At 50.3% G+C, this 19,149-nt stretch overlaps 1 protein-coding gene across 1 annotated transcript; it reads left to right on the forward strand.

Moving 5' to 3' along the window:
• Nucleotides 1-710: 710 nt before the first annotated feature.
• HOXB13 (homeobox B13) lies at nt 711-2,521 on the forward strand. The gene is made up of 2 exons (XM_068531300.1): nt 711-1,314; nt 2,268-2,521. Exons 1-2 carry the CDS (start codon nt 711-713, stop codon nt 2,519-2,521), a joined length of 858 nt encoding a protein of 285 aa, XP_068387401.1.
• Nucleotides 2,522-19,149: the final 16,628 nt, after the last annotated feature.

Here is a 19,149-nt window from a genome sequence, read left to right on the forward strand (position 1 = left end):
CCCCACCCCCGACTCCCCTTCCCCCCACGAGATGGACACTTTATAGGGAGAGCTTTTTATTCTCTCGTTAAACCTGCCAAAGCACAGGAGACAGAGAGCCAGGGAGGGAGAGGAGGCGACCGAGGTGGGGCGGGCTCCGCGTCCCCTCTCCCGCCTTCCACTACTCCCGCCCCCCCCCGGCCCCCGCCCCCGACGTAGCTGGGTTTCTCCAAACTGGAAAGCAGCGAAAGGACACCTCCTCTCTTTTCTCTCGTTTTCAAATGCAATAAAAAACCGAGAGAGGGAGGGAGGGAGGGAGAGAAGGAGAAAGGGGGGGAGGGAGGAAGAGAGAGAGAGGGAGAGGAAGAGAGAGAGGGAGAGAGGGAGGGAGAGAGAGAGGGAGGGAGAGAGGGAGGGAGGGAGAGAGGGAGAGAGAGAGGGAGAGAGGGAGAAAGAGAGAGAGAGAAAGAGAAAGCGGGGGTAAAGTATTTTCGCAATTTCTGCCATGAAGATTTTATTAGCTTCTCTCCGCCAGGCCGCAGCCAATCAGCGCGCGTGCCCGGGCACCTGCGTCTCCTGCGTCAAGACGGCCGGGCTGAGCGAATGCAGGCGCCGAGCGAGCTGGGAGCGATTTAAAACGCTTTGGATTCCCGGGGCCTGGGTGGGGAGAGCGAGCTGGGTGCCCCCTGTATCCCCCACCCCCAGCACCCCATGAGCCGACCCTCGGCCCCATGGAGCCCGGCAATTATGCCACCTTGGACGGGGCCAAGGAAATCGAAGGCTTGCTGGGAGCCGGAGGGAGTCGGAATCTGGTCGCCCACTCCCCACTGACCAGCCACCCAGCGGCGGCGCCTACGCTTATGCCCGCTGTCAACTACGCCCCCCTGGATCTGCCAGGCTCTGCGGAACCACCAAAGCAGTGCCACCCATGCCCCGGGGTGCCCCAGGGGGCGTCCCCAGCTCCGGTGCCTTACGGCTACTTTGGAGGCGGGTACTACTCCTGCCGAGTGTCCCGGAGCTCGCTGAAACCCTGTGCCCAGGCGGCCACCCTGGCCGCCTACCCTGCGGAGACTCCCGCGGCCGGGGAGGAGTACCCCAGCCGCCCCACCGAGTTTGCCTTCTACCCGGGGTACCCGGGACCCTACCAGCCTATGGCCAGTTACCTGGATGTGTCGGTGGTGCAGACCTTGGGCGCCCCTGGGGAGCCTCGCCATGACTCCCTGCTGCCTGTGGACAGTTACCAGCCCTGGGCCCTCACCGGTGGCTGGAACAGCCAGATGTGTTGCCAGGGAGAACAAAACCCACCGGGTCCCTTCTGGAAGGCGGCATTTGCAGGTAAACTGCCCACTACTCTGGATCCCCTTGGCGCTGAGTGTGGGGTTGTAGGCCCTGCTGGCACTTGCCTGGGAGGAGGTGGAGGGAGACTTGGGGCTGGTGAGGAGGAGCTTGGTTCTCCTTGGTTGGCTATTAGGACTCTGAAGGAGGGTCCAGGCAGTTAGAGAGCCTGGGTAGAGGCCCCAGAGGGTCTGTGTGAGGGCCTGAGCTGCGGGCTATCTGAAGCCTGAGGACCACCAAGCCCCTGACCTCCCCAGGAGGCCTTGGGACCAGCCTTTCAATATGTTGGTGTGTTTGGCTCTCTTTGCTGTTGTTTGGGGCTCAGGGTATCTCTGCCCAGCAGGATCCCAGTTTAATTCTTCAAAAGGGCCAAATAACTCTCAATTCATTGAGTATCGGGGTACAGTGGGGTGAGTGGGAACAGAGAAATTGGATGTTCTGTAAAGAATACAACCCCTCACTTTCTCTCAGATGAGTTTTTCAGTTTCCAAAGGGAAGTTTAGATTTCCTGCAGCCATGGCTTAGGTGTGTGCATTAGTGCGTGTGTGTGTGTTGGGAGTGGGGGTAGAAATGTGTTCCGCCCGTACAGAAGTTGCTTGTAGTATCTATAAGGATGGCCAAGAGTTGGAAAATGCATGTGAGGGTGGACATATGTAGACGGTGGGCAAAGGTCTGGCCGTGTGTGATGGGTGTGTTTGCAGACTTGCAGGTGTGAGGGCAGTGAAGAGTGAGGGTGGCCTGCAGAAACCGCTTTCCAAGGCTGGGCGGTGATCAGAGCTGGAAGCCGAGGTGTCCTCTTGTGCTTTGGGGGAACAGGAGTGCACGAATGCCTGTAGGGTTACCTGAGTGCTCCTGCAGGATGACTTAGCTTGTGGGGCCTGGGTCTGCGCCTGAGCTTGCGCCAGGCGGTGGTGTGAGCAAGTCTTTCTCTCCCTCCCTCTCCTGCCGCGCAGACTCGAGCGCGCAGCACCCTCCAGACGGCTGCGCCTTCCGCCGTGGCCGCAAGAAACGCATTCCCTACAGCAAGGGGCAGCTGCGGGAGCTGGAGCGCGAGTATTCGGCAAACAAGTTCATCACAAAAGACAAGAGGCGCAAGATCTCGGCGGCCACCAGCCTCTCAGAGCGCCAGATCACCATCTGGTTTCAGAATCGCCGGGTCAAGGAGAAGAAGGTCCTCGCCAAGGTCAAAACCAGCGCTATTCCTTGAGGGAGCTCCCTGGCTGTGCTTGGGGAGGGGGGGGAGGAGGAAGTCGGAGTATCCTGGGGAGACCAGGAGCCTGCCACAGCCAGGCTGGGGCCCAGGACTCTGCTGAGAGGCCCCCAGAGGTGACACTCTTCCCAGACCAATGCTCCTGGGCTGTTCCTCAGGGACAGCTTGGGTACCCCATTGGTCCCAGAGAGCCAGCGAGGCCCAGAGTTACAGCCCAGTCCACCAGGTAACACCACCCAAAGGACCTTGTCCCAGTCATAATCATTCATCCTGGCAGTGGCAATAATCACCATAACCAGTACTAGTTGCCATGATAATTAGTATCATATTTTCTATCTAGAGCTCTGTAGAGCACTTTAGAAACTGCTTTCATGGATTGAGCTGATTACAAATAAACTTGGAAGGAGACCGGTGGCAGGAGAGCTTCCTCTGGAACCCCTTCCATTTCCAAAGCCCATCCCCATCCCAGTGAAGGCAGAGGAGACAAGAAATGGCAGATTCACCCCTGTGACTATGTTGCCCCTTTAGCATTTTTCTAAGATGACAGCTAGGCAGGATGGACAACACTGGAGGGTGCATCTCCCTCCCTCCGTGCCCATCCCCTAGGTTGTACCCACTGGTCTCAGAAGTCCGCATCCCCAACTCTTCAATTTTGTCCGTGTGTGAAAAACAAGCCAGCGAGCTGCCCTCCCGGGTCTGTTCTCCTTCCTTCCAGAGAAATGGGGTTTGAGAAAGTGCCTGGATAATTCCTCTCCAAAACTTTCCAAACCCTCCCTTAATGTTCCTGGTGGTTCTGACCCAAGGAGGTCATGGTTCATTGGGCATTTGGGAGCCGCATGAAATAGATATTTGTGGCCTTGTAGACGGAGCCCCTCCCAGGCACAAACGGTTACGGAATGAGGGAATAGTAGCCTATCCATGGTAGGCACGTCCCAAACACACTGGTATAGCCCAGCAGGAGAAAAACAAAACAACAAAAAACAGAAAATGGCTCCTTCGCTACCCATTCCTCCTCTGCTTGCCTGCCGGTGACACCGAGGAGCTTGCGGGTCTCAGGCCTGGGAGTCGCGGAAGGCTCTTTTTCGAGTGAAAGAACCACGGGCGGCGGAAGCCCAAAGACCCAGTCTCAGAGTGGGGGACGGCAGGCAGCCGGGACAACAATGGGCACAGACTCGTTTCCTTTTCACTTTGCGCTGGTTCAGTCCACATACCCTGAATTCTGGGTGGGGGGAGGGCAGGTTGGCGCCAACTCTGTTTTCCGCAGCCACGTAGACAGTATGAGAACAGTGCGGAGTTCCAAAAACCTGGGGCAGACCGGCTGTTAGCAGAGCCGGGGGACCCTGATGTCCTGTACCTGGGCCCTGTGCCCGGTGGGACTCGCTACCTTGGCCGCGCAGCAAATCAGCGGGTTTGAGCTGGATCTTCCGGCAGCCCAGGCTGGAGGATTCCAGCAGACACTCTCCCGGCGATCGAGCGTGCGCACAGGCGTGAAGTGGAGAGGACCCAGCACCGGACCCACGATCCGAGCCACCGAGCAGCGAGTAGGCGGGAGGCGAGCAGCCCGAGGGAGGCCCCCGGCCACGGTCTCGACGGCCGCTCCATCTCGGAGCAAGCTCCTCCTTCTCCAGGAAACCCTGGGTTGGCCGCCGCAGCCGAAGAATTCGAGTCGGGTGGGATCCCGGTCCTGGCTCTTCTTCCGGGAAAGAGTTGGGAAGACTGTTCTAAATCTTTTTACCAAAGAGGATCCCGAGGCTGAGGGGAAAGGCCCCGACGGGCAGTCACCCTCCTTCCCTGGGTCTTCTTAGAATGCGTGTGCTTGGGGAAGGGGAGGGTGTCAATTTCGTGATTTAAACAATTCTTCCAAGCCCCCTGGTCCAGTTTAAGCTCCCTGGTATCGCGTCCCGCCCAGGGGAAGTTACTTTCTGCCTTCCACGTTCTCCTTCAAGCTTAGTCTCAAGCGAGGAGCTTTTAATATCGCAGGTTCTCAAGCTTAGTGGGTGCAACCCCCTCCCTCGCCGCTTCAGAAAGAGCGAGACTTCAGCGCAGATAGGCCCATGGGTAGAGAGAGCGCCCTGGTGCCGGCTCCGTACATGGGGAGGAGAAAGGCCACAAGAGGGGTTGCCACTTGGACTTCCTGAGATGGCGTAGGTAGAGGCCTAAGGAGTCAGGGGCCTCGAGACTCTGGACTCCCAGAGCGCTAACTCCTCCACTCCGCTATCAAGCCCTTAAAGTTTCGGAGCTCTTCTATTATTCTCTCTCAATAATTTTAGAACAAACAAAAGATTTGGGATTTTAGAGATTTATTTCGCTACCAGTGTGTTTGGCCTATTAAAAAGACAAGGGCGCCCCCTTCCGGTAGAAGCTCGCCATTTCAGGGAAACCCGCCGGTCCGCTGGGCTTTAACCCCTCAACCGAGCCTCTGGCTTCCAGATGCCTGGGGCGTCGGGCCTTCGGGGTTGGGGAGTTCGGGGCTGCGTGTGAGAGCGCCGGGACCCGGAGTCGCCTGGAATTGGGCCAGGGTATAGGCAAATGTATCGGTCCAGCGGCTGAGAGACTCAGGAGGAAGGCTAGGAGAGCAGCGAGCGATCTCGAATAGTGAAAAAACAGGGCGGCCAGGACTCCCGGGAGCAAGGCTGCGGCGCCATCAGCCCTCGGTCCAGATCTTCGTTCCACGGGAGTATTATATTTATCTTCCTCGCCAAGCCAATTTGCGGCGAACCCCTCTCCTCCCCTTTTATCCCCCCGACTCATTTACTTGTATGGAACCTGTGCAAAAAAAAATTTTTTTTAAATTTCGCTTTGTATTAAACCCTTTTATGGAAGCTCTTTCCAAACACCAATTTTACTCCCGAGGCAAATTATACCCCCTCCCACCGAGGCCGACCATTTAAAAATCTTTCAGTAATTTGTGTCAAAATTACAACAAAATATATCTACATGTATTTGCCTGTAGCTATTTGCTTTTTAAATAGGGCCATTTTAAGCTACAGGAGAGAGGGTTTTGCTAAATTTAGACTGAAATGTGTTGACTATAACGTTCACAAATAGGTAAATTCAAACAACATTCTCATGAACAAATAAACGCAGAGGCGCACAAATAGACTCCGGAAAATACACCGGGCGTCTTTTCACCAGCGAGGTGTAATTTTACTCGGAGCTGCCCTCCGTGCCCTCTCCCTTACTCGGAGCAGAACATCCCCGGTTGAGTCTCAGCAAACGTCGAAACAGGATCCGAGGGTCGCGTCTACGCTGCTCCAGGACCGAAATCACTTACTTCCAACTCCAAACCAGGTGGATTTTATTAGGCCTCCAGAGGCCGACTTAGGGGGTAGTGGTGGAGAAGTGCATAGACGTGACCTCCGGAAGCTCTTTTCGAATCTAGGTTCTCGAAGCAGCCCAGCGGAGAGCGAACCCGAGGCTCTGGCTCCGGGGTCCTTTACTCGTGCTGGCAAACGCTTCCCACCGCCCTGGAAGTCGCGAGGCAGAAGCCGGCGACTCTGCACCGCCATGCCCCCTTCCGCAGCCACCCCTAGCTAGCCGCCCCTACTCTGAGTGGTTCGAGGACCAGAAGATGTCCTGCGGCAGGAAAAAGGCCCAGATCAAGACCCCCCAGTTCTATGAGAGGCGCGGCTCCCCTCCTCCAACACGGGGCCAACTGTCCTCCCCTCCTCCAGTCCCCCTCCTCCCCTTAATTAAAGTTTTATTCAAGGTCCTAAGTGCTGCACTTTAATTAGGTTTCCTTCGGGGGAAACCCTCTGTGCCCGTGCCCCCGCCCCCGTCCGGTCTAATAGAAACCCCAGAGCTTCAAACGTGAATTAAATAAATGAACCCGTTACCGTAAACTGGCAATAAAGCGCGGAGGCAACTGCTGCGGAGGGGGCGAAAGGAGAGGTTCCGTTGTTTTGGAAACAAATGTATATACCACATTCTCACCCACCTGAATAGTCCCTCTCCGGGAAAGCGGGGAGAAAGCACTGGATCGGCCCTCGGCCTCTCACCCGAGTGGGACACCCCGCCCCTCCCCCCAGGCGCTGGCCTGGGCCCGGGGAGAGATTTTAAAACATCCAATGGGGAACTGATGCCAGCCTTTCTTCCTCTCCAGGCTACCAGTTACTTTTGTGTAGAAAGCGGGTGGGGGTGGTCGGAGCAGACGGAGAAGAAAGAGATCCACCACTGGTCCCCCTCCCCTAAATTGCCTCTAAAATGACAGGGAACAGCAAGAGTTCAATCACCCTCGGAAAGTTAGGGAGGGAAAGGCAGTCTGCCGGCGCCCAGAGGTGAGGGTCGGGTCGGGGACTTTGCCATTGAACTTGAAGTGTCAGGCCTTTGGTCTCCGCTGCCCCTACCACCACTCTCAGCAACTCTTTATGGGAAGAGGGAGGAAGGTGAGGGAAGGGGTCCCATCTCTGGCCTCGGGAAGGAGGGAGGAGGCCAAGCGGCGTTGGAGGGGCCAGAGCGACTGGAAGACCATCCAGAGACGCCGAGGTTGGCGGGGAGACGAGGCGGCCCCGGGCTGCAGTGGGGAGGGGGTACTCCAGCCTTCTCTGGGCTCGCAGCCGCGAGGTGGGGACCCTGGGGCTGTGCGCCGTCTCCCTGAGCCTCGCCCCAGACTCAGCTGGGAGGGCGGCACCCAGTGCTGCGCTCCGGTCCTTCCTCCTCTAGCCTAAGGTGCGCGAGCAGAGCCCTGCGCCACTCGGAGGCTGGAACCTTCAGGTCGGCGCCGCCCCAGCTCAGGGCCTTGGGGCCCAGCTGAATTCCAGCCCTGGCCTTTGCAGAGAGAGCAAGAGTGTTATGCCCCTATTTCTCAGATCAAGACCCGCTCATTTTGCTACCTCCAAGAGTGCGTTTCTCTCTAAAAAGGTAAACTAGCTGATTCGTGGGCCAAGGGCGTTACCGCTCTCTCAGTCTGAGGGCCCGCTCAGGGAGCCCTGGGGGGGGGGTCCTCCCAGGAATTTGGGGGACTCCGCGGTCACGGCGGGCAGGAAAGGGCGGGCGTCAGGCTCTTGCAGAGACCACTCGGCGGAGCGCCTCCTCGTTGGTTCCTGGAGAGACCGGCAGCCACCTGGGCAGAAAGGGAGAAAGAAAGCGCTTCGCAGCACGCGGGACCTGCGCGCCCTCGGCAGGGGAGAGTCTGGCGGGTGAGAGCAAGGCCCCCCCATACGACCTTATGTTTGTCTCCGACTGGATGGAATCCTGGTACAGACAAAATTAATGTTATTGTTATGTTGTTGTTCTTATTTAAACTGTAATACTTTACAAAACATCAACTTTGAAAGCTGGGTGAAAATTAACCGTAATGATAACGGTAATGATGATTTATTAACACACTCTTAAGGGAAAGGCTCTGGCCCTTTAAAAAATAAATCAGTGCAGCTTAGTCTCAGATGGCTGCGCTCCTTCTGCCATTCCTATGCCCTCTTCGGAAGCTTGGTTAGTGCTGGGATCTGAGGAGCGACTAGAGGTGTTGCCCATGGCTGGCACATCTGCACAGGGACTCAGAACCTGCACAGAAGCAGCAGGGGGACACACGCCCATGTCCTCAGCCACTGACGCTGCTAACTTGTTGTTCTTGGGGTGGGGGCAAGGTAATCTACAGACACACTCTGGACTCACCTAACCCTCCCAGCCCCAGCTGGTTCCTGCCCATGCCTTCTCAGAGCTACTGTCCCCACACTGACAGAACCCACTTTATAAAATGAGGACACTGAGACTAAACGTAAGTTACTTGATCAGTGTCGCAGCCAGCAGTGGCTAAGCTGGGCCCCCAAAGCAGGAGCTCCTGAGGACTAAGCTCTGTGGTCTACGCCAGAGCAAGAGAATAGGAAGGGGACTTCCCTGGTGGTGCAGTGGTTAAGAATCCACCTGCCAGTGCAGGGGACACGGGTTCGAGCCCTGGTCCAGGAAGATCCCACAAGCCGCGGAGCAACTAAGCCCCCGTGTGCCACAACTACTGAGCCTGTGCTCCAGAGCCCGCGAGCCACAGCTACTGAGCCCTGTGTTCTCAGCAAGAGAAGCCACTGCAATGAGAAGCCCGCGCACTGCAAGGAAGACCCAACACAGCCAAAAATAAATAAATGAATAAAATTAAAAAAAAAAAGAGAGAGAGAGAATAGGAATCCAAGGCTCTCCTTCACTCCCAACATACCTCTCCTCACCTGTTTCCATCTGGAGCCATCCCTTGAGGTCACAGAGCTGCACTCAGACTCCCTAGACCCAACCCTTCCTGGGTGCACCCGGCAGATTTGCATAAGTGCAACCACAGGGGAATAAACACAAGTTCCATCACTCATTTATCGAGTACCTACTGCATGCAAAACCTTCCACTGAAGTGGAAGGCTGGAGGAGATACAGGGGAAAAACTATCTCTCTTCCTACTGATCCCTGCCTCTCGTTCTGCCTCCCACTTGCTGCCAGATCTTAGGTCTGCTGTTTCCTCAGATGTGACCTGAAACCGGGGGACTATATTCTGTGATCTCTGACATTGTAAGGTGGGCCAAATGCCTACACATGGGGAACTGAGACCGAGAAAGATTTACCCTTCCCCCCACGGCATATGGAGAGGCTTTCTGGAAAAGGCTGTGTTGGAGAAGGACCTCGAACGATGCTTAAATACCAAATCCGGGTGGAAGATGTGAGCAAAACTCGGGAGAGGGGACAAAAGAGGCAGGTCTCTGAGGGAGAGAGATCTGGACCTCCGCTCTGGTTGGGGCAGAGCTGGTAGGGAAGAGGGCAAGGGCGTTCTCACTGGGTCCTGAACGCTGGGCGAAGCCTGTGCTGTGATCAGACAGCCTCCTGCCCGTTCAGGCTGTGACCAACCGCCCCACTACCACCCAGGCGCGCACGCACCGAATGTTGGTGCAGGCGCTACTGGCGGCACACCGCAGGCCCCAGGAGGAGATAAGGAGACAGCTCTCGGAGAGAGGAATCGGTACCCCCCTGGACTCTCAGCTTCCCATCTTAGGTGTGTCCAGTCTGTCGCCCCCGTCTGAGACCTGAGCTCGGTCTTTGGCTGACGGTTGAAGTTCGCCGCCCTTCCCCCTCCAGGCAGGGTTTTGGCGTTGAACTTGAGCCAGGCCATAAACATTCCTTCACCCCTCGGGGAGCTGGACCGGGACGGGGAGGGGGTGGAGGGAAAGGTGGCGGAAGAGTGTTGTGGAAGGATCCGGAACGCCAGAGACCGGGCCTCTCCCACCCAAGACTGCATTGCTTTATCAACGAGCTTCGGATCTTTGCATTCTGCGGAAAATTCTCCAGGTCTGCATTTTTAAAATCCGATTCTTGAGGCCTTATTGCAAGTTAGACCAATAATTTAGTCAGGATCAACGTAATGTAACTTTCATTTTCACTCATTCGTAATTCATGTTTTCTTATCTTATTTTAGGTAGTAAAATTCCCTATTTTTTTTAATGAGCAGGAAAAGCAAATGCATAAAGACCAAACGAATAATAGCTACAGCAGAGGAATTATTAGAGAAGATTGGAGTAGGTCATCCCTAGGGCATCGCCTCTGCATTTTAAAAGCCCCCCTCTCTGGGCAGAACAATCCCAGCCTGCGGCCGACGAGCCCCGCGGAGCCCTCGATCTCCCCAGGATCCGGAAGCTTAGACTTGGTAAATGTCCCCCCTCCCGCCCCCATCCTTGGCCTGGGGAACCGCCCGCGGGACCCGGGAGTCTGGCGCGTGCTTCCCAGTGACCTGCCGCCGGCGGAGGCTGCTCAGAGCGGCCTGCTGAGACCTTATTAGAGTTTTTCCTCCGTCCCTCCCTTCCTTCTTTCCTACCTTCCTTCCTTCCTCCAGGATCCCGGAGCAAGGGAGGATCAAAGACTCTATCCCGGGGTCTTTTCCTGGCTCAAAACCCAGTGTAAGGGTAACTGGGCGCGCTGCGCGGGAGACGCGGGGCTCTTCTGTATCTCGTGCGGGGCAGCTCCGCGCGCAGGGCTTCCTTCCCCGCGAGGAGCCCAGGCGGCTCGGCGAGCGGCCGAGAAGGCACCAAACCCTGGCGAACCTACGACAAGCTCCCGGCCTCCTAAACGCCCCCGGAGGCAGGTCCTCACTAGCAAACCGGAAAAGGGGCTTGACCGAGCGGTCAGGATACTGCTCTCCGCACGCAACCCACCCCCTCGTCCCCATTTGGCTTTAACCTGCCCGAGGACGTGGACCGAAGAGGTTTTTTTGTCTCATTCTCCTCCCCAGCCTTCGATTCCCCAGGCCCTCGGGGCCCCGGAAAGAACTCAGCCAAACCCTCTCCCTTTGTCTGACCTTTGGGGAAAAGAGGCGTGGGCGCCTGGGTCAAGTTCACGGACCCGGCCAGCATCTTTTAGGGCAAGTGGGACCACATTTGTCATTTGGACCAGAAGGGTCCTAAGCAATCGGGATTGGGGGGAGGGGCGTGGGGGCAAAGCTTCCAGAAAGGCGTTTTGATTTTAGTCTGCTGTTCCTTTCTCACATCCCCGCCCGCCCCTCCATTCAGCTCTGTAGAGGAGAAATAACTCGATCTCAAAGGAAGCCGTTTATTTGGAAAAATAAATGCGAAGGCCTCGTGGACTGAGCTTCTCAGAAATGGTCTTAAGTCTTTGGCACTTGGGTAGTTTTTCGTTAGTTCTGTCCCGGTGTTTATGAAAGTTAAGAATTTACAGTGTTTATTTGGTACAACCGTTTCTGCGGAATCTGACTTAGAGTAAAAGAAGCCACATCTACACTGCTCCTCAAAAGCTTCAGACTAAACACATTGAAATTATTACCCGCAACATTCCAGCCCTTACAAAAAAAACAAAACCAAAAACAAAACAAAACAAAAAACCCTATTCAGATAGCAGAAAATAGAATATGGGGCTTTAAACACACACATACTCTAAAAACTTTTAATAAGTAACGCTCTTTAAAATTTTTTTCCCATTCTTTGTTCCAATGCTCATGTTTTATAATTTGCAACCACTGTTATTCGTTACTTTTGTCTTTCCCCTCCCAACTTAGTTATATGCATCCTATCTTGAATCTAAAAACACACTATACATTTACAATGTCATAAGCAATTTCCCAAGTTATTGCAGTCTTCTAAATGCCATTTAAAAATGCATAATATGAAATGAAATGGGTTATCATTTAGAAAACCATTTCCCTAATGTTGGTCATTTAGGTTGTCCCCACATTGAAAAAGAAAACTAATTTTTCCTGATTAGAAAAGTAACACATTTTCATTGTCAAGAATTTTTTTAAAATCTAAAAAATATTATAAAGAAAAGAAAACTACCCCATATCCTATCACCCAAAGTTTACCAAAATGAATCTTTTGTTGTATTTTCTTTAGTTGTTTTTTATACAAATATGTATAATTTCAAAATTGAGATTCTGCATGAACATTTTTGAATCTTGCCTTTTAACTTAATATTAGATGAACATTCCTCAGTGTCATTAACCGTTCTTCAAAAACATGATTTTAATGATTGCATAGTATTCTGTCCTCCAGGGGTGCCATCATTTGGGAAAGCAGTTCTCTAATTATTGATCATTTCCGTGTTTACTTTTTAAAATAATTCATAAGAGAGTAAGAGAACATTGTTATGACCCTACATGTGTTTGGTAGGAAGATAAGAGTTGAATCTCCCTCGAATAGAATGCTTCAAAATTTTTAGGTTAAAAAGTCCCCCTCCTAGGTCTCTATTGGGAGGGGATGAAAGTGGGCCTTCTAGAGTGCTGGAAATATTCTATGTTTTGATCAGGATGGTGGTTCCATGGGTGTGTATACATGTGAAAAAATCATTAGGCTGAACATTTAAGATTTGTGCACTTTACTTTTTTATATTTTAATTATTTTTTAAAATTTTATTTTATTTTTGGCTGTGTTGTGTCTTCATTGCTGCACGCGGGCTTTCTCTAGTTGCGGCAAGCAGGGGCTACTCTTCGTTGCGGTGCGCGGGCTTCTCATTGTGGTGGCTTCTCTTGTTGCGGAGCACAGGCTCTAGGTGCTCAGGCTTCAGTAGTTGCGGCGCACGGGCTCAGTAGCTCTGTCCCATTGGCTCTAGAACGCAGGCTCAGTAGTTGTGGCGCACAGGCTTAGTTGCTCCGTTGCATGTGGGATCTTCCCAGGTTAGGGCTCGAACCCGTGTCCCCTGCATTGGCAGGCGGATTCTTAACCACTGAGCCACCAGGGAAGTCCCCACTTTTTAATACTTCTTTCCCACTCCTGAAAGCCTATATCTGTTTACACAGAAAAGGACCAATGCAGAAAATAGGTAGGTGGAGGAAGTGAGAAAGGAGTGGGGACCAACCCAAACTGGAGCAGTTCACCCCTTGCTAGCGTATTATCTTTGGTTCATAGAGACCAGAAGTAAATATTGAACAGCTAGTGATGAGGAAAAAACAGACAGAAAAAGAGCCTGGCCCTTCTTCCCCACCCCATGTTAATAAAGAAGATTTTTCTATCACACTTATACTCATGTGGCTTTGAATTTTCCAAGCGAGTAGAAGATAAAAATAGGCTAGATGAGGTTTATAAAGAGAGTTAAAATTAACATATAAATAGCTGACTCAGCTAACATGGTCACGTGAAACAGAAGTGGGGTGCTTTATATACAATGAAAAAATTTTTTAATTTCAGAAAGATTCATTTTGGATCTATTTTGTAATCTACATTTTCACTTTAAAAGATAGCAGGCAGGACTTGGAGTCTGCAGGGGCAACTGCTCCGCCAGATGACGAGGAGGACCCGTGAGGGAGTGGAGTGGTGTCTGGTGTCTGGTTTTATTGGCACTATCTCGTGTGATGCTGTGTGCCGGCCAGAACATACGCTTCCTCCCTGGGATGCTGGAGGAGCGGGGAAAACCCTCCAGACTATTTGGTCCCATGCTTACTTCCGGTTGTACTTCAGTTAGAAGACTGTTATAACCACTGCACACTATTCATCGATGATTTTTAATTTTTTTTAATTAGTTCACTTTTTCAGTTAGGATAAAGTTGGATTTTTAATATCTGATGAAGAAAGACATCACAGACATCTTTCCATGTCAGGAAAATATACCGTGAGTGTTTTATAAAAGTTAAAAAAAAAAAAAAAAAAAGCTTTTCCTGATCTTTTGAGGTACAGCATAATTCAGTAAAGTACATTAATCTTAAGTGTGTGGCTCGGGAAATATTTACCCATGTAACCACCATTCAGAACAAGGTATAGGACATTTACAGCACCTCTGTAGGTTCCCTCTAGCCCCTTTCCAGTATAATAGTCCAGAGATAATTGCCATTCTGGTTTCTGTTGCTATGGATTAGTTTTGCCTCTTCTTGAACTTCCTATAAACAGATCATACAGTACAGAGTACAGACCTCTTTTCGGTCTGGTTTATGCCACTCAGCAAAAAGTCTGTGCTATGTTGTAATGTGTATCAGTATTCTTTTAAATTGCTCTATGCTATTCCATTGTGTGGACAAACCATGAGTAGTTCATCCATTCACCTCTTGATGGACATTTGAGTTGTTTCTATTTTTGGCTATTATGAATAAGGCTATTATGAATATTCTTGAACAGATCTTTTGGTGGATCAATTGATTCATTTCCTATAGAATTTCTGGATCACAGGGTAGGTATATGTTTAAATTTACTAGCTATGTGGCGTTTTAAAAAACCAAGTTATCCATGGACCAGTCCCAATTCCCCACAACTAGCACAAGTAGTCAGATTTAAGAGCAAGAAAAATCTAACATTAATGGTTATGATTATGTTTGCTTGAATTTCTAGAACGAGCTCATTTTGAGGTCTTAATGACCTGGATCCTTGGGACAGCAGAGATTTGAGTTTGCTGATAGCAGAGCATCAAAACTCATGGCTCTGGTTCTTCCTGTAACCTCCCTCCACTGATCCAGTCATGGGGCAGAGTAACATCTGCAGGTTATGTCTACGTGGCTCTCACCAAACTCCCCCAAATGCAAGTGCAATGAGTCAGGGCAAAGAAGAACTATGACTGAGGTCAACGGTAGAATCAGCAGGGCGCTCAGGGGCCCAGGGGTTAGTGCTAGAAGATGGAAGTGATTCTCCCGAGTCCTGATTTGGATGCTGAGTTATGACTCAGGAAATTTATGGCCCCATGGTCTTTTAACAAGAAACAATCTATCTTCCTGGGCAGAACTTCCATTACGAGTGACAGGTGCCTGGAGCCAGCTTATTAAAAACCATCATTTCAACCCCAAAGCGAAGGTGCCACAGTGTGTTGGAACAGAATGCTAATTTCCAGCTCCATATCTTAATCTGGGGCATGGAGAGAACATTATGAAACATATTAATATTGAAGAGAAAGGAAACCCAGTGCTATTTCTGCAGCTACACCCTGAGCCCAGGGAGTGTTAGGATCTGCCTGTATTTTCCAGATCACACTGCCCCATCCCAGCAGGTTACACAGCTCACAGACTCTCACCTGCTGCCTTGGGCTGGCTCTGCCCGGGCCTGAGACAGAGCTTACCTTGTTGCTCAGTGGCCGTGGTGGAGTGGAGTGAGCCCTGGACTTCCAGTCGGTGGGCTGGATTCAAGTCCTAGCTGTGGCAGAGGAAAAAGCCCTCTTATGTTTGTATGGTGCTTTTTAATTTTTCCAAGTACCTATGTGCATTCGCATCTTTTATCTTGTGTGGTTCAGTGACGTACAAGGAGAGGGAGAGAATCTGCCCATTTTACAGAGAAGGTAAATGAATACCCTGGAGGCAGCACTTTGTTGTTATTTTTGGAGGTGAGAGGAGCCTCCACTCATTGGCTTTTGTCTCTAACTCTCTCCTATGCAGCTTTGAGAACAACTCTGAGAAATTTGTATGGCGGGAGGGGAGATATGGGGGCGATATTTCACAGAGATCTCTCAGGGTCGAGCCAGGTTTTATGCCCACACAGTTTCTCTACCCCCATCCAGTCTCCTGGATGATCTTCCTGGCTGAGTTATCCAGTTATCAATGAACTTTCTGTCATGCAGGCCTGGGTGTGCTCAGGCCAAGTCAAAGGGAGATCTAAGGAAATGGTCTGAATGGTCAGGTCAAGAATTAGCCACGTAATTGAACCAAGTACAACTACTTGTACAAGACAGCCTGTCAGTAGATACCTCATCTAAATGCTTGGAGTTGGGGGCATGGGTTTGGGGAACCTGGTACTCAGACATGGTAGTGGGAGGGATCTCCCCAAGAGGTGAAGTTGAAGGTTCATTTTCAGTTGCACCATAGCAAAATATTTAAAATTTTTCTGTTGTTTCTATCTTAACAACCAACATGAATTTTGCATAGTTGCCATGAAATAGCAGAATGTTTCACAACTTTTTGTGGCTGATTTCATGTAGTTTCACAATTTACATCAACTATATAAAACTGCCCTAGAAAGTTTTGTTCCTCTGAGAATTCGGGGGGCACGTGCTATGTCCTTCTTTCTGTGTCTTTTAAAAAAATTAATTAATTAATTAATTAATTTGTGGCTGCATAGGGTGTGCATTGCTGCGAGCGGGCTTTCTCTAGTTGCGGCGAGCGGGGGCTACTGTTCGTTGTGGTGTGCAGGCTTCTCATTGCGGTGGCTTTTCTTGTTGCGGAACCCGGGCTCTAGGTGTGCAGGCTTCAGTAGTTGTGGCACGCAGGCTCAGTTGTTGTGGCGCACGGGCTTAGTTGCTTCGCGGCATGTGGGATCTTCCCAGACCAGGGCTCAGACCCGTGTCCCCTGTATTGGCAGGTGGATTCTTAACCACTGCACCACCAGGGAAGCCCCCTTTCTGTGTCTTCTTACTCTGACACTCCACCTGAGACTCAACATTATTTTCTTCAGACTCCTTCCCTCTTTATTAAAATATTTGGGTAAACAAAATGAACACATCTAAATTTCCTATTGTTTTAGCATCTCAGGGGCCTGTAGGAAAATGATGCCACTGTGTCTAATTGAATTTTTCATCTGCATGTTTGGGACCATGTGGTCTGAGGCATGGGAGATCTGAAAACTTGGTGCCGGGGACTCCTGTGGAGTGTGTGTGTAGGTGACAATTAAAACCAGTTTTCCCTCTTTGTCAGCATGGCCCAAGATGGGGCTTACTTGGCCTTATAGACAGAACTGTTTCCTAGGCCTTGGACCTAAGAATCAGCTGTCTCCCTTCCTACTGCCACATTCCTGGACAGTTAGCCCTGGCTCTAAAACAAAGGATTCCCTATTCATGTGCAAAACAAGTGTTTCCCCAGAGGAGCTTCTCCTGCAGCCCAGGTGTCAGTAACAGGAGACTGATTGTTGTTTCATTTTAGAGATGATTTAGATGATCGATACAAGCCCTTTCCCAATAAAAACATTTTATTTGTCCCTGAGAAGGTTTCCTTGGAAGCATCTCAACATGCCCCATTTACTATTTTTACTCTGAATGTTTCCGTGGCCCAGAACATTTTTGGCAAAGCTCTCGGGTGAAAGCGTGACTCCAGGCTGGGAAGCCTGCCTCCACGTTGCCAAGGGGTTTTCTAGTGGTTGGGCTGAAGTGGGCCACCTCTGCCACCTTGGTTCCTTAAAGAGCCTGATGAGGTTTGCCCTGCATCTGCACCACACCTCAATCCATACCCTCTGATCTTTAAAGCAGGAAGCTGCAAAGCTGCGGGAGCATCTGGGGAGAAAAGGAAGTGGGAATGAGGCATTCTCCCTCCTAGTCTTGAACCGCCAAACGGAGAACCAGGTAGTGATACATCACCAAGTCCCAATTACCTGCAAAAGAATTTTCTGTCCTGGGCTTCTCTTGGCTAATCTTATGATCTACGCTGTTGGTGCCATCAATTCACCCTCTTAACCTGACACTTCTGTAGTTCTCAGTCCTGCCTTAGTTGATGCCTTCCAGGTGCAGGGAGCTAGAAGTCTGAGAAAAATATGAGCTCTGTTGACCGTGAGATTTGAGGAAGTGGACGGCTTCTCTCAGGCTCTGGTTTTGCTTTCACTGCCACGAGGTTCCAGAGAGACAGCGGGATACAGCTGAAAGGTTGTGGAACTCACCCTCTTCACTTGGCACTCACAGCATAGCTTGATAACTTGACTTCAGAGTCACAAGTCCTGGGTCTTTGTAGGTGCTGGATAAATGTTGGTTGAATGAATAAATATACAAGGAGTGAATAAATCAGTACATTCCAAGGACACTATCACAGTTACACATCATACAACTGAAACTGCATTCAAAAGTAAAACTAAGTCATTTTTATAATAAAGTAAAACTTTATTTGATATGTGGTTGCCTGTCATTGGTAACTGAAAGATAAGATTTTGATTCCACCTTGCAGCACTTAATGGAATGCCTATCATGCCACCCCTTGCTCCTTCTCTCCTCAGTCCTGGAAGTCACTTCTTTATCCCAAACTCTTCAATGTTCCCTTCACTAAGGCCTTCAGAATAAAGCCTGAACTCTGCCTTATGCCCCCCCTAAGGCCATATATGATCAAATTCCTATTTACATTTGCAGGCATAACAATTCACACGTATAGTCCTTAATTGTTCTCAGAGTTCTCACTAATGTTGCCTCATTTAATCCTTCTAATCTTTCTGGGAGATAATACTTTTTACCCCCATTTTACAGATGAAGAACATATTATCTCACAGAGGGTAGAACCAGGACTTGAACCCAGGTTGTTGAGCCCACATTCTCTATGCTTCCCACACATGCACTACCTCTCCCAACCCCCTAAGCTGCTACTTTTTACTTCCTTCTCGGTGCCAGAATTGTCTGACCCCTAGATCTTTGACCACATGATACCTCACCCCCAACACTGTGTGTTCAGAGTCTTGTCCATTTTTCAAAGTTCAACTCAGATTCTCCCTCTCCTCTGAGTGGTCAGGTTACGTTTAGTCTCCTCTCTCTTTTGTGCTCTCATTGCCCTTGACTTTACTGATTTTAAAATACTCAGCTTTAAAATACAGTGTGGCTATTTAAAATACAGTTATCTAAAGCAAAGTGTAGTTATTTGTGGATGAACCTGCCCGGCTCCATCACTAGGCTGCAAGATCCTTGAATACAGGGACGGGTTTTACTCACCTGTTTTATGTCCCCCAGGGCCCAGCACAGTGTCTGGCACCTGGGAATTACTCAATAAATGCTTATTAATAAAATCATGATTTTATTGTTAAGTGAAAAAAGTGTAGAGTAGGATATAGTAGTCTACCTTTTGTCTAAAAAGGGGAGAAATAAGAATATATTATCACAGTAATTTTTATTTGCATAAAGACAATCTGGAAGGACATATAAGAGACTAATCACAAAGGTTTCCTCTAAGGGGACAGGGCTACGGTGAGAATGGGAGAGATGGAAACAGTGCGGGAGGGAGATTTTTCCCTTTATACAATTTTATAGTTTTCTAAAACCATGTGAATATATTTCTCTTAAAAATCAAAAAGATTGCTGAAGTGATTTAGCCACCAGGGACTATTCCTGATGCTGTCCCTGCACTTATGAGGTGACAACATCCACAAACTGTCATCAGCCCATCAACTCTAGAGCAGGTGGCAGGGCTGTCCCTGCAGAAGGCGATAAAACTCCATTTGATATATAGAAGGCCAGGGGTGGGGAGGGAGGGAGAAAAAAAGGGATAGAAAAAGGGATTTTCTTTTCAATCAGATAAATGGCAACTCTTTTTATTTAAGGCATGTTTGCATTACATTTATAATTTTTAA

This window comes from Eschrichtius robustus, chromosome 20, assembly GCF_028021215.1.
Source record: "Eschrichtius robustus isolate mEscRob2 chromosome 20, mEscRob2.pri, whole genome shotgun sequence".
In the NCBI taxonomy this organism is placed as follows: Eukaryota; Metazoa; Chordata; class Mammalia; order Artiodactyla; family Eschrichtiidae; genus Eschrichtius; species Eschrichtius robustus.